We start from the raw sequence: 11,987 nt of genomic DNA, 5'->3' as shown, positions 1-11,987 counted from the left end.
TCAGATATGTACGCAACTTTCATTCAATTTTGGCATTTTCATCTGAGCAAGTCTGGTGCCTCTTTAAAATTCGTCTTTACGGACTGTTATGTTTTGACAGATTCTGCCTTTTATTTCGCATTGCCTCTTTTGCTGTGTTGGATGGATTTCTTTGTTCCATTAACTTCCAGTAGCTTTGTGCAATGTCCAGAAGTGTTAAGAATGATTGTGTCACCTCTGAACATGTGAATTTTTGATTATGCACTAACCCTCTAATGAGTTTGTTTCGAGTTTGGTGTGGAGGAAGTTTTCAAGGGTCAAGAGAGGAGGATGATATACTATGATCAAGAAGAGTGAAAATTCTAAGCTTGGGGATGTCCCCGTGGTTCATCCCTGGATATTTTAAGAAGACTCAAGCATTTAAACTTGGGGATGCCCAAGGCATCCCCTTCTTCATCGACAACTTATCAGGTCATTTCTCTTGAAACTATATTTTTATTCGGTCACATCTTATGTACTTTACTTGGAGCGTCTTTGTGCTTTTATTTTTGTTTTGTTATTTACATTCTCTGAATAAATTCATGCTTGTTTGGGAGAGAGACACGCTCCGCTGCTTCGTATGAACACATGTGTTCTTAGCTTTATCTTTAATGTTCATTGCGAAATTTGAACTACTTCATTCATTGTTATATGGTTGGAAACGGAAAATGCCGCATGTGGTAAATGGTTTAATATCTTGAATAAAGTGATACTTGGCAATTTTTGTGCTCATATAGATCTTGTTTAAGCTCTTGCATCATGTACCTTGTACTCATTAATGAATAACTACATAGAGCTTGTTAAAATTTGGTTTGCATGATTGATCTCTAGAGTCTAGATATTTTCTGGTTGAGGTGTTTGAACAACAAGGAGACAATATAAAGTCTTATAATACTTACATTATGTTCATATGTGAGTCTTGCTGCACCGTTTTATACTTGAGTTTGCTTCAAACAACCTTGCTAGCCTAGCCTTGTATTGAGAGGAATTCTCCTAGTGCATCCAAATCCTTGAGCCGAAAACTATGCCATTTGTGTCCACCATACCTACCTACCACATGGTATTTCTCTGCCATTCCAAGCAAATACTTCATGTGCTACCTTTAAACAATTCAAAAGCTATTATCTCTTATTTGTGTCAATGTTTTATAGCTCATGAGGAAGTATGTGGTGTTTTATCTTTCGATCTTGTCATTTACTTTTGACGGACTTTCACAATGGACTAGTGGCTTCATCCGCTTATCCAATAATTTTGCAAAAAGAGTCGGCAATGGGGTTCCCAGCCTCAATTAATTAACTTTCATTAATAATTCTCTTCACATGTTTTGCCCTGATTCATCGAGTAAGCAACTTAATTTTGCAAATAGACACTCCTTCATGGTATGTGAATGTTGGAAGGCACCCGAGGATTCGGTTAGCCATGGCTTGTGTAAGCAAAAGGTTGGGAGGAGTGTCATCCATAAATAAAGAAAAACTAAACTAAAGTACATGTGTAAACAAAAGAGAAGAGGGATGACCTACCTTGCTCGGTAGAGATAACGTCCTTCATGGGAGCCGCTCTTGAAAGTCCGGTTGATAAGGTAGTTAGAGTACCCATTACCATTCGTTGACAACAACAAACACCTCTCAAAACTTTACTTTTATACTCTCTATATGATTTCAAAACTTAAAAAGCTCTAGCACATGATTTAATCCCTGCTTTCCTCTGCGAAGGGCCAATCTTCTACTTTATTGTTGAGTCAGTTTGCCTATTCTTTCTATCCCAGAAGCAAACACTTGTATCAACTGTGTGCATTGATTCTTACATGTTTACCTATTGCACTTGTTATATTACTTTGTGTTGACAATTATCCATGAGATAAACATGTTGAAGTTCAAAGAAACCGCTGAAACTTATATCTTCCTTTGTGTTGCTTCAATACCTTTACTTTGAATTTATTGCTTTATGAGTAACTCTTATGCAAGTCTTATTGATGCTTGTCTTGAAAGTATTATTCATGAAAAGTCTTTGCTATATGATTCATTAGTTTACTCATTATCTTCATCATTGCTTCGAATCGATGCATTCATCTCATATACTTTACAATAGTATGATCAAGATTATGATAGCATGTCACTTCAGAAATTATCCTTGTTATCGTTTACCTACTCGAGGGCGAGTAGGAACTAAGCTTGGGGATGCTTGATACGTCTCAAACGTATCTATAATTTCTTATGTTCCATGCTACTTTTATGATGATACTCACATGTTTTATACACATTATATGTCATATTTATGCATTTTCCGGCACTAACCTATTGACGAGATGCCGAAGAGCCGCTTCTGTTTTCTCGCTGTTTTTGGTTTCGAAATCCTAGTAAGGAAATATTCTCGGAATTGGACGAAATCAATGCCCAAGCATCCTATTTTTCCACGAAGCTTCCAGAACACCCGAGAGCCAGCAGAGGGGGGCCACAGGGCCACCAGATGACAGGGTGGCGCGGCCAGGGCCTGGGCCGCGCCCCCCTATTGTGTCACCACCCCGTCAGCCCTCCGACTCCGCCTCTTCGCCTATTTAAAGGTCCCTGACCTAAAACCTCGAGACGAAAAAAGCCACGGTACGAGAAACCTTCCAGAGCCGCCGCCATCGCGAAGCCAAGATCTGGGGGACAGGAGTCTCTGTTCCGGCACGCCGCCGGGACGGGGAAGTGCCCCCGGAAGGCATCTCTATCGACACCACCGCCATCTTCATCAACGCTGCTGTCTCCCATGAGGAGGGAGTAGTTCTCCATCGAGGCTAAGGGCTGTACCGGTAGCTATGTGGTTAATCTCTCTCCCATGTACTTCAATACAATGATCTCATGAGCTGCCTTACATGATTGAGATCCATATGATGAGTTTGTAATCTAGATATCGTTATGCTATTCAAGTGGATTTTACTTATGTGATCTCCGGAGACTCCTTGTCCCACGTGTGTAAAGGTGACAGTGTGTGCCGTGTGGGTCTCTTAGGCTATATTTCACAGAATACTTATTCACTGAGTTATGATTTGAGTTGGATGTCTCTATGAAATTGTGGTGTGTTAGTACCTCCTATGAATGCTCAAAGTGACAGCGTGGGGTGTTCATTAGTACTTGGGAATGCATCTTTAAGGTTTGCCTACATGATGAATTAGTGTTCGTTATCTTGCCAGAGAGTAATTCAGAGTAGCATAGTGAAGTGCTTATTTATATCCCTTTATGATTACAATATTGAGAGTGTCCACTAGTGAAAGTATGATCCCTAGGCCTTGTTTCTAAGCATCGAAACTCCGTTTACTTACTGTTATGTTGCATGTTTACTCGCTGCCATATTTTATTCAGATTGCTATTACCACTCATATACATCCATACTACTTGTATTTCACTATCTCTTCGCCGAACTACTGCACCTATACATCTGACAAGTGTATTAGGTGTGTTGGGGACACAAGAGACTTCTTGTATCGTGATTGCGGGGTTGCTTGAGAGGGATATCTTTGACCTCTTCCTCCCTGAGTTCGATAAACCTTGGGTGATCCACTTAAGGGAAACTTGCTGCTGTTCTACAAACCTCTGCTCTTGGAGGCCCAACACTGTCTACAAGAATAGAAGCACCCGTAGACATCAGTATGCTTGCAACTCCTCCGCCGTAGCCGTGGTGGTCATCGGATTTGTACCGTTCAAGGCTCTTGATGCTCTGTCCCAAGCCTCTTGCGAAAGTTGCACCCTCTGGCGCGGTGTAGGCCCGACATATTTGGTGCCTAAACCTCGCGTAAGATCAGCGGGATCGATGTATGGATTTCCCAAATCATCGAAAGCCTCTGATGTCTCCTCCTCTGGGCGACTCGTTTCTCCGATTACATAGACTTGATGATATTTTGTTGGGTTGGTCCTCCTGAAGCTGGTGACGCCATCACGCGGATCGATAAGACCCGCTCGAAATGTGGTGGATCTGTCGATGAAGTCGAAGCTGTCGATGCTCTCCGAGTCGCTGCTCAGATCTGAATTTGCAGGCGACCCGAAGGACATGTTGCCGAAGATGTCGGCGAGTTTTCCGCTTGACGCAGACTTGGCGATGCGTAGCGGCAAGATCTCCTCGGCGCCCGTCTCGAACGATGATGATGATTCCGAGAAATCGGAGTCGACCGCCGACGATCCCGACGAAACCGGAGTCGCGAGACGATGCGATCCTTTCTTCCGATGCGGAAGTGGAACCTCCGAACGTCATCTCCATTGGCTCTTCCAGATACGCATATGCATCCACACGGGCGGGAGGGTGACGTACAAAAGCAACGAGACCAATTTCGATCTGTTTACCTCCATCCATCGCGTTGCTTGCCACCGAAGATGCCGACGATGTTCAACGTGCCATCGAGATAAGCTCCTTGTCGCCTCTAATTACCATAGACGGTGCCGAGTGACAAGGTATCAACTTATCAATGCCTACAAGTTGTAGACTAGGGTTTCGTGGAAAGTAGAGGGCAAGTAGATCTCAAGGGTTTCAGCCGGAAAAGTACTCGACTGCTAGAAAACTAGGGTTATGTTGACAATGAATCGATCTTCTCTTTCTCCCTCGACTCCCCCTTATATAGGAGGCGGAGCCGAGGGTTTCGTGATGTAAAAGTTACAAACGTCGGGATACTTCTTTGAGTTCATCCCGTAATAGTTGCAAGTCTTTATTCCTAATACAACTCTATCTTTCCAAACCGACACTTAATTGGGCTTCCGGGCTTCACATTCTTCGAGTCATGGGCCTTCAGTAAACCCCAGATACCATCTTCGGCAGGCCTATTGGGGATGCCTATGTCACCGAGGTCTCCTCGACCATGCCCATCCGCGACAAAAAGGCCGACGAAAGGTGGGCGACGTTGCAGCAACCCCACCTCCGGAGGCAGCGGCGGCACCAGCAAGCGCGTCGGCCAGTACAGCTGCATTGGCAACAACAGGTGCCTCCACGACAGCGTCGGCCCGGAACCGACATCGACATCGGTATCACCGACGGAGCAGCCAGACCGGGCAGAGCACGATGAGGTCATCGTGTTCGACGGCCAGCGTCGACTGAGGATGTGTCATCGTCATCGCCGAACTGCTTCTTGTAGTTATGTTCAATTTGTACCTCGGTGTGCAATATGATCGTGTCTAGTACTTTGACCGCGATGACTTCGGGGAACAATTGCTTTTGAATGTCAACTATTTGAATTTATGCTTGGGGTGGTTTTAGGGGACACGGCTAGGAACGGACACACCCCAAATGCGGCACGAGGTTGCAGCATCCCCATTCGATTAATCTGGCGCCTTTTGAGGGCTGCATTGGGGACGCGACTGGAGATGCTCCACTCGCCCCCTATAGTGCGTCCAGCCGGAGCTTTTAATTTTTGCTATAATTTAAAATAAAAAATTAATTACAAGAATTTATTAACTTTAACAAGTAAATAAGTTCAACATAGTAAATAAATAGTTAAGTTGAACAAAGCCCACAAATAATTTAACAAGTTTGAATCACAGTGGAAAATAGATAAATAAACTAGGCGACAGCTTTGCGGATCCACAAATGATCCACAAGGTCATCTTGCAGTTGGGCGGCGCGGTAGAGCAGGGAAATGTAAAATTTTATTCAGCAGTAAAGGAATGTATATCAGTGACTACCAGCCAACAGCGGCGATGGATGGTTGCGGCACCGATCTAGCTCTCAGAGGGTCGATTGGAAGGGTTTGTGGGAGTCTCGCCGAGAGGCCTAGCCCGCAGCGTTATTTCGTCCATCCGGCGCACCCGGCAGCGTCTTGCCTTGTCGAAGGGGAAAGATGGCGGAATTGATCTGGACACGTCCTTCGCATCATCGGCAGGGCGCCCTATCAGCAACAAGGCTGCCAAGGCCACCTTGCTAGACGCAACGGCAACCGTGAAGTCGTTCAACAAGTGCCTCGCCGAGGTCTCCTCGACCATGCCCATCCGTGACAAAAAGGCCGACGAAAGGTGGGCGACGTTGCTCAAGAGGCAGGAAGAGAAGATGGACCTCAAGAAACGCAAAGAGGACTTCTCCATGTTGACCGCGTCGACAGTTGGAATGGATCCTCGCATGCTGGCGCCGCATAGATACTACAAAGTCATGATCCTCGATGAGATCGACGCCAAAATTGCGGCGGCCGAAGCAGCGGCAGCAACCCCACCTCCGGAGGCAGGGGTGGCACCAGCAGGCGCGTCGGCCAGTCTAGCTGCATCGGCAACAACAGGCACCTCCACGACAGCGTCGGCCAGTACACTTGCGTCGGCAACGACGTCAACATCGGTATCACCGACGGAGCAGCCAGACCGGGCAGAGCACAACGAGGTCGTCATGCTCGACGGGCCAGCGTCGATTGAGGATGTGTCGTCATCATGGCTGAACTGCTTCTTGTAGTTATGATTAATTTGTACCTCGGTCTGCAATATGATCGTGTCCAGTACTTTGACCGCGATAACTTCCGGGGGAACAATTGCTTTTGAATGTCAACTATTTGAATTTATGTTTGGGGTGGTTTTAGGGGACACGGCTAGGAACGGACGCACCCCAAATGCGGCACGAGGTTGCAACATCCCCCATTCGATCAATTCGGCGCCTTTTGAGGGCTGCTTTGGGGACGCGACTAGAGATGCTCCACTCGCCCCCTATAGTGCGTCCAGCCGGAGCTTTTTATTTTTGCTATAATTTAAAACAACAAATTAATTACAAGAATTTATTAACTTTAACAAGTAAATAAGTTCAGCCTAGTAAATAAATAGTTAAGTTGAACAAAGCACATAAATAATTACCAAGTTTGAATCACAGTGGAAAATAGATAAATAAACTAGGCGACAGCTTTGCGGATCCACAAATGCTCCACAAGGTCATCTTGCAGTTGAGCGGAGCGGTAGAGCGGGGAAATGTAAAATTTTATTCGGCAGCGACGGAGTGTCTATCGGAGACTACAAGCCAACAGCAGCGAGGGGTGGTTGCGGCGCCGATCTAGCTCTTAGGAGGCGCGATTGGAAGGGTTTGTGGGAGTCTCGCCGAGAGGCCTAGCCCGCAGCGTTATTCGTCCATCCGGCGCACCCCCCCCCCCCCCCCCCCCTCCCTAGATTGGGTTCCTATAATTTGGTGGGCCACGCCAGCTCCAAAACAAAATTGGGGGCGGCCGCTAGGGGTGTTATTTCGCACCAGCGCCCCCATTTTTACGTATTTTTGGGACTATCGGAGGACCGAGTGGAGATACTCGCTCCAAAATATGGCACGTTATGTTTTGTAGATATAGCGTGTGACGTTGACGGCAACTTCACCGGAGGCGTTATTTTGCAGTGTGTGACGCGCAACGCTTTACCGGGCATTGCAAAATACAACACGTGGCGTGCAGCAAAAACAACATACAAACACAAATATAGAATTGACATGAGCAAACACACAAAACAAATCTACAATAAATTGTATAATTATTATTACAACACAAGCACACAGTCAATCAACAATACAACAAATTGTCTATCAACAATACAATAAATACAACAACTTGTCCACCAACAATACAACAAATAATTCATCGTTTCCCATTCCATCTCCACTACTCCTCGATGAAATCAAGTTGAAACTCATCGTGTACCTCGGTTTGTCGAATCTAATGATAAAATGCAATAAATCGGGAAATCCTCTCTTCTCTCATTGTGTACCAAGTCTCATGATAAGACACGGCTTCAATGATTATAGTGGAATCCTTCTTGTGTCCTTTGAATTGTCCATGCCATTCCACATGACAATTCTTCCAACACAAATGCATGCAATCAGTTGAGACAATCATACCTAGGAATCATAGAGCTTTGTTGCTCTCCAAAATACTAGTTGTATCTTCAGCATTGGGGGATCTCAGGAATGTTTAGTCAAACACTTCTACAATTGCCATTGAAAAACGCTTCACACACTTGATGGCTTGGCTCTCATCCATTGTCGAGTGGTCATCGACAAGATCCACAGGAATATCGCATGCCATCATACTCAAGGCGACGGTTACCTTTTTGGTAAGGGTTATGCCCAAGTACTCCCGCGACATTCCTCGTTTGCTCAAAAACCTCATCCTTCTTCATCTCCTCCGAAATGTGCTTGAACAACTTGATACTCATCCTAAAACGCTGAAGAATGTAGCGCTCGGGGTAGGTTGGATTGTCCACAAGATAGATCCGCATCACTTGTTGTGACCTTAAATCTGTTCCCTCCACAACTTATGTAACTCAACCATTATATTATTTGCTTTTCCTAAATCATGTGTGGTTGAATCATTAGCAAGCAAAATATCTATGAACATTTTTCCATAGTTTTGAGTTCTAGTAGATCATATAATTCTTTTGATAGCACAGAGACACTTGATCCAAGTTCTAAGATAGCATGATGGGATCCTTTACCAATAGTGATTCATATTTTTGGGGAGACAAGCATCCCAAGATTTGGTGGTATCATGGCTTCATTATATATCTTTTTATATTTTCTTTGATTACATAGTTTGCTATGTAGGAGCCAAAACCTTCTTAACGAACATTGATGGATGGGTCATTAGAAAACTTTTATAGGATATTGACAAGTTCATTCAAGCTACATTTATCAAGGTCAATTAGAGGATCTTTTGTTTCACTTAGCATTTTAACTTCTTCTATTTTCCTTTTTCTCTACTATGTAGGTTAAAGATTTCATATCTATCATCAAATACTCCTTCGGGCACTTTAGCTTTCTCCAAACTTTCCATAATTTTGAATTCTAGAAGCAAGCCATCTAATAACACATAGGTGTTTGAGGCAGTTATGTTCATGAAAGTAGGGGTGTTAGTTAGACCCCTATAAATATATGCAATAGCATCCAATCTTTCCCAGGCTACTAGTAGTTCATCTTCATTTTGTTTAAAAGAGATAATGATTTTCATATTGTGACTCATTATTTCAGGGGATCCAAATCTCTCTACAAAGTAAGCTTTAACATTAAATCAAGAGCTAAAGTTTCCAGTTGGCCATTTTAATGGCCAATCCAATGCTTTTCCAGCAAATGAATATAGAAAGAGTTTAACTTTGATTATGTTATTATTTGTGTTGCTTATATTCAGAGCCTTGCATCTTTCATTGAATTTGTGTTGCTAAAGATTTGAGAGTGGTTTGTTGGTTCAGGATGGTGAAGTTTCAGCACAGAGTAGTTTTGTGAAATGAACTGTTTGTACATTTAAATAGTTTCCCGCTTAGCTGATTTTTGGTCAGCATGTTGGGAACTCATATGGCTCCTCGTCAACCAAATTTGGTGTTAGTTGAATATGTGGTTTAAGAGCAGTTTGCTTATTACCGAAAGGGCGGAAACTTTGATATCTCTGTATTTGTTATATTTTGCCTCTTGTGGTTGTTGTTGTTGCCAGCGAACAAGGAGGTGAAGTGTATTATACTCTTTTGGAGAAGACTATGTACCCAGATTTCTCATAGGTTTTTCTTATGTCGGATTAGTTTTTCCATATAAATCCTTATGCCACATGTGCGTGTGTCTGTGTTTATTTTCTCGCTACATATCTATATGTTGGAGCTATACTCGAAAATTTATTTCACACAGGATGGTGGGTTGTGACGTCATGTATCTCCTCTCCTCGCTCCAACAGAAGCTACATGCATCCAAATTAATACAAATCGAAGGATCGAATGAGACGTTTTGCCTTCCGGGAGCATATGCTCCCGGCTTTTGAAATGTTTTATAAGGACCGTCGAAAATGTTAAAAATTCCGCATAAACAATTGACGTGTACATCTCGACATCATATGTGCTTAGAATGTCGTTTCACAGAAAATCGACATTTTGTGTGTCGTGTGCGAAAAAGAAAAAAATGTGCTTAAAAAAAGCTTTTCACGAGACATTTATTTGTATTTTTATACTGGACACAAAAAATGTATGCTTATTGTGAAAATTAGTGTGCACCCATATAATGTGGACATATTCGCGTTAAACTTTTGTTTAGATTTTTTGTAACATTTTAAAATGTATGTCCTGTGTAGCAGGAGCATATCCTCCAATGTTTAAATGTGCATTTCTGAAATCGAAGACATTTTTTATGGGCGGATGAAATAGATGTTTGTCATCTTCGGCACCACTATTGCATATTTGGCATTGGCCGCTGATTTTAAGTTCTTAACATGTGGATTTGCAAGGATAACTCAGCATGGTAGAGTATGATGATATAACGGACAGTAGGGGTCTTCCCTACGGTATGTGCTTAAAAAAAAAATGATATAACGGAGCAAATGAATTTCAGGTTTAGCTTCCAAACGCAAGAGCAAAAATACTCTCAAGTAGAAAGTGCGGCCTAATACTTTCGCAAACAAGCTGGAGTAGTGGAGTACAGTAGAATTTTTTTGTACGGGATGCACAGCGATACAGTAGGAGTACTAAAATTGACGCAATTATCCCCCAAAATCGAGTTGAGGCTCTTTATCAAAATCACAAATCTTAGCACCCAAATCCGTAAATACATCGTCCATCGCGAAAACAAACGCAACAAGTCTACAAAATCAATTTATTCCAAGCAAAACTACCATCGCTTTCAGCATGAGGCAAGACCGGGCTCATCACTGGGCAAACACCACAACCTAATTCAGCACTGGCAGCCGACTCTGCTAGTGCTATGCTAAGCTACGCCGTCGCGGCCGGATTGACGTAGACGGTGTACTCGACGACGGTCTCGCCGGCGCCGTTGTCGACGGTGCTGGCCTGGACGTAGCCGCGCGCCATGCGGAACTTGCCCGTCCCGCCGACGATGCTCATCTCCCTGACGGCGGAGAGCACCTCGTTCCTGCCGTAGATGGTGAGGCTGCTGCCCTTGTAGTCCCCGGCGGTGAAGACGAAGTTCATGTTCATGAGGAGGCCGAAGGTGGCCTGGTCGGCGAAGGTGTAGGTGCCCTGCGCGCGGCCCACCTCGTCCTTGGACTTGGCGGAGCCGGTGGCGGCGGGGGTGGTGGTGAGCGGGTCGTCGATGGCCACCATCGCGCCGAAGAAGGTGGAGGAGCCCTTGGTGGCCGCCGCCTCCGCGATCCGGATCGCCGTGGGGCTCTTCCCCGCCAGCACGTCGTGGAAGTACACCTTGAACTTGGTCACGCCGTCGTCCGCCGCGGAAGCCGGGGCCGGCAGCATCGCCGCCGCGGCGCACAGGAGGAGGAGGAGGGATGCCTTGGCGGCCATGGTGTGGATCTGGTTAGCTAAGCTAGGTGAGTGAGCTCTGGGTAGTGCCGAAACAGGGGAGTGAGCTCTGTGGCGTATCTGAGCTCTGAGGTGGGGAGTGACCGGCTAGTTGGTGTAGTGCTCGATCTTTCTTTTGCTGGGTGTCCACTCGATTCGGTGCGCATGTAGAGCAGCAGGTTGCCTGTATTGTCGGACAGGCAGGCACGGTGTGGCGACCAACTTTTCACACGCTCTCTCTTGCTTTGGGAGCTTGTTTTTGGATTTAAAATTGTCACTCGTTGAGTGCGATGCGTGCACAAATGATGAAATACTCGGCTTGCAAGTTAGGTTTGTGTAAAAAAAGAAAGAGATGGATGAACTGGCTAACGAACTATACGAGACTCGACACCGCAAAGAATGAGGAGGTTGGGATGAGTCTCACTCATGTAGTGGTCAGCTTTTTCGTTAAAAAAATACATTAATATCAAAACATATCAATTACGCTCAGCATCTGCAACAACGTTCCACCATAGTGGCAGAACGGATGCACACAGCTAAAAAAGTAAAGAAAACTAAGAAATAAAGGTCCCGCTACAGCATTCTAGACCTAGCAATAACAATACAACCACCACTGTGACAACACCTGAAATACAGACTCTCCAAAAGCGATGCCTTCAAAAAGGGAACAGTGCACCAACGCCGTCGTCGCTCGACCAAAGGTCTTAGGTTTTCACCCTGGAGTTAGTCCCCGCTCTCAAAACAATGACTCCAACAAGATCACTGCCAGACACAACC

The 11,987-nt window shown here is 44.7% G+C and overlaps 1 protein-coding gene across 1 annotated transcript; it reads right to left on the bottom strand.

Moving 5' to 3' along the window:
• Positions 1-10,496: 10,496 nt before the first annotated feature.
• On the bottom strand, positions 10,497-11,255 carry LOC124699694 (dirigent protein 22-like). Its single transcript, XM_047231953.1, has one exon. It carries the CDS (start codon positions 11,211-11,213, stop codon positions 10,668-10,670), a length of 546 nt encoding a protein of 181 aa, XP_047087909.1. The 5' UTR covers positions 11,214-11,255; the 3' UTR covers positions 10,497-10,667.
• Between the last annotated feature and the right edge of the window lie 732 nt (positions 11,256-11,987).

Source organism: Lolium rigidum, chromosome 3, assembly GCF_022539505.1.
Source record: "Lolium rigidum isolate FL_2022 chromosome 3, APGP_CSIRO_Lrig_0.1, whole genome shotgun sequence".
Lineage (NCBI taxonomy): Eukaryota > Viridiplantae > Streptophyta > Magnoliopsida > Poales > Poaceae > Lolium > Lolium rigidum.
Note: the sequence above shows the minus strand (reverse complement) of the source record. Positions and strands in the feature narration are given on the sequence as shown.

What these genes read in the sequence shown, in the direction of transcription:
- LOC124699694 (XM_047231953.1), bottom strand. Translation starts at nt 11,213, where the DNA reads ATGGCCGCCAAGGCATCCCTCCTCCTCCTCCTGTGCGCCGCGGCGGCG.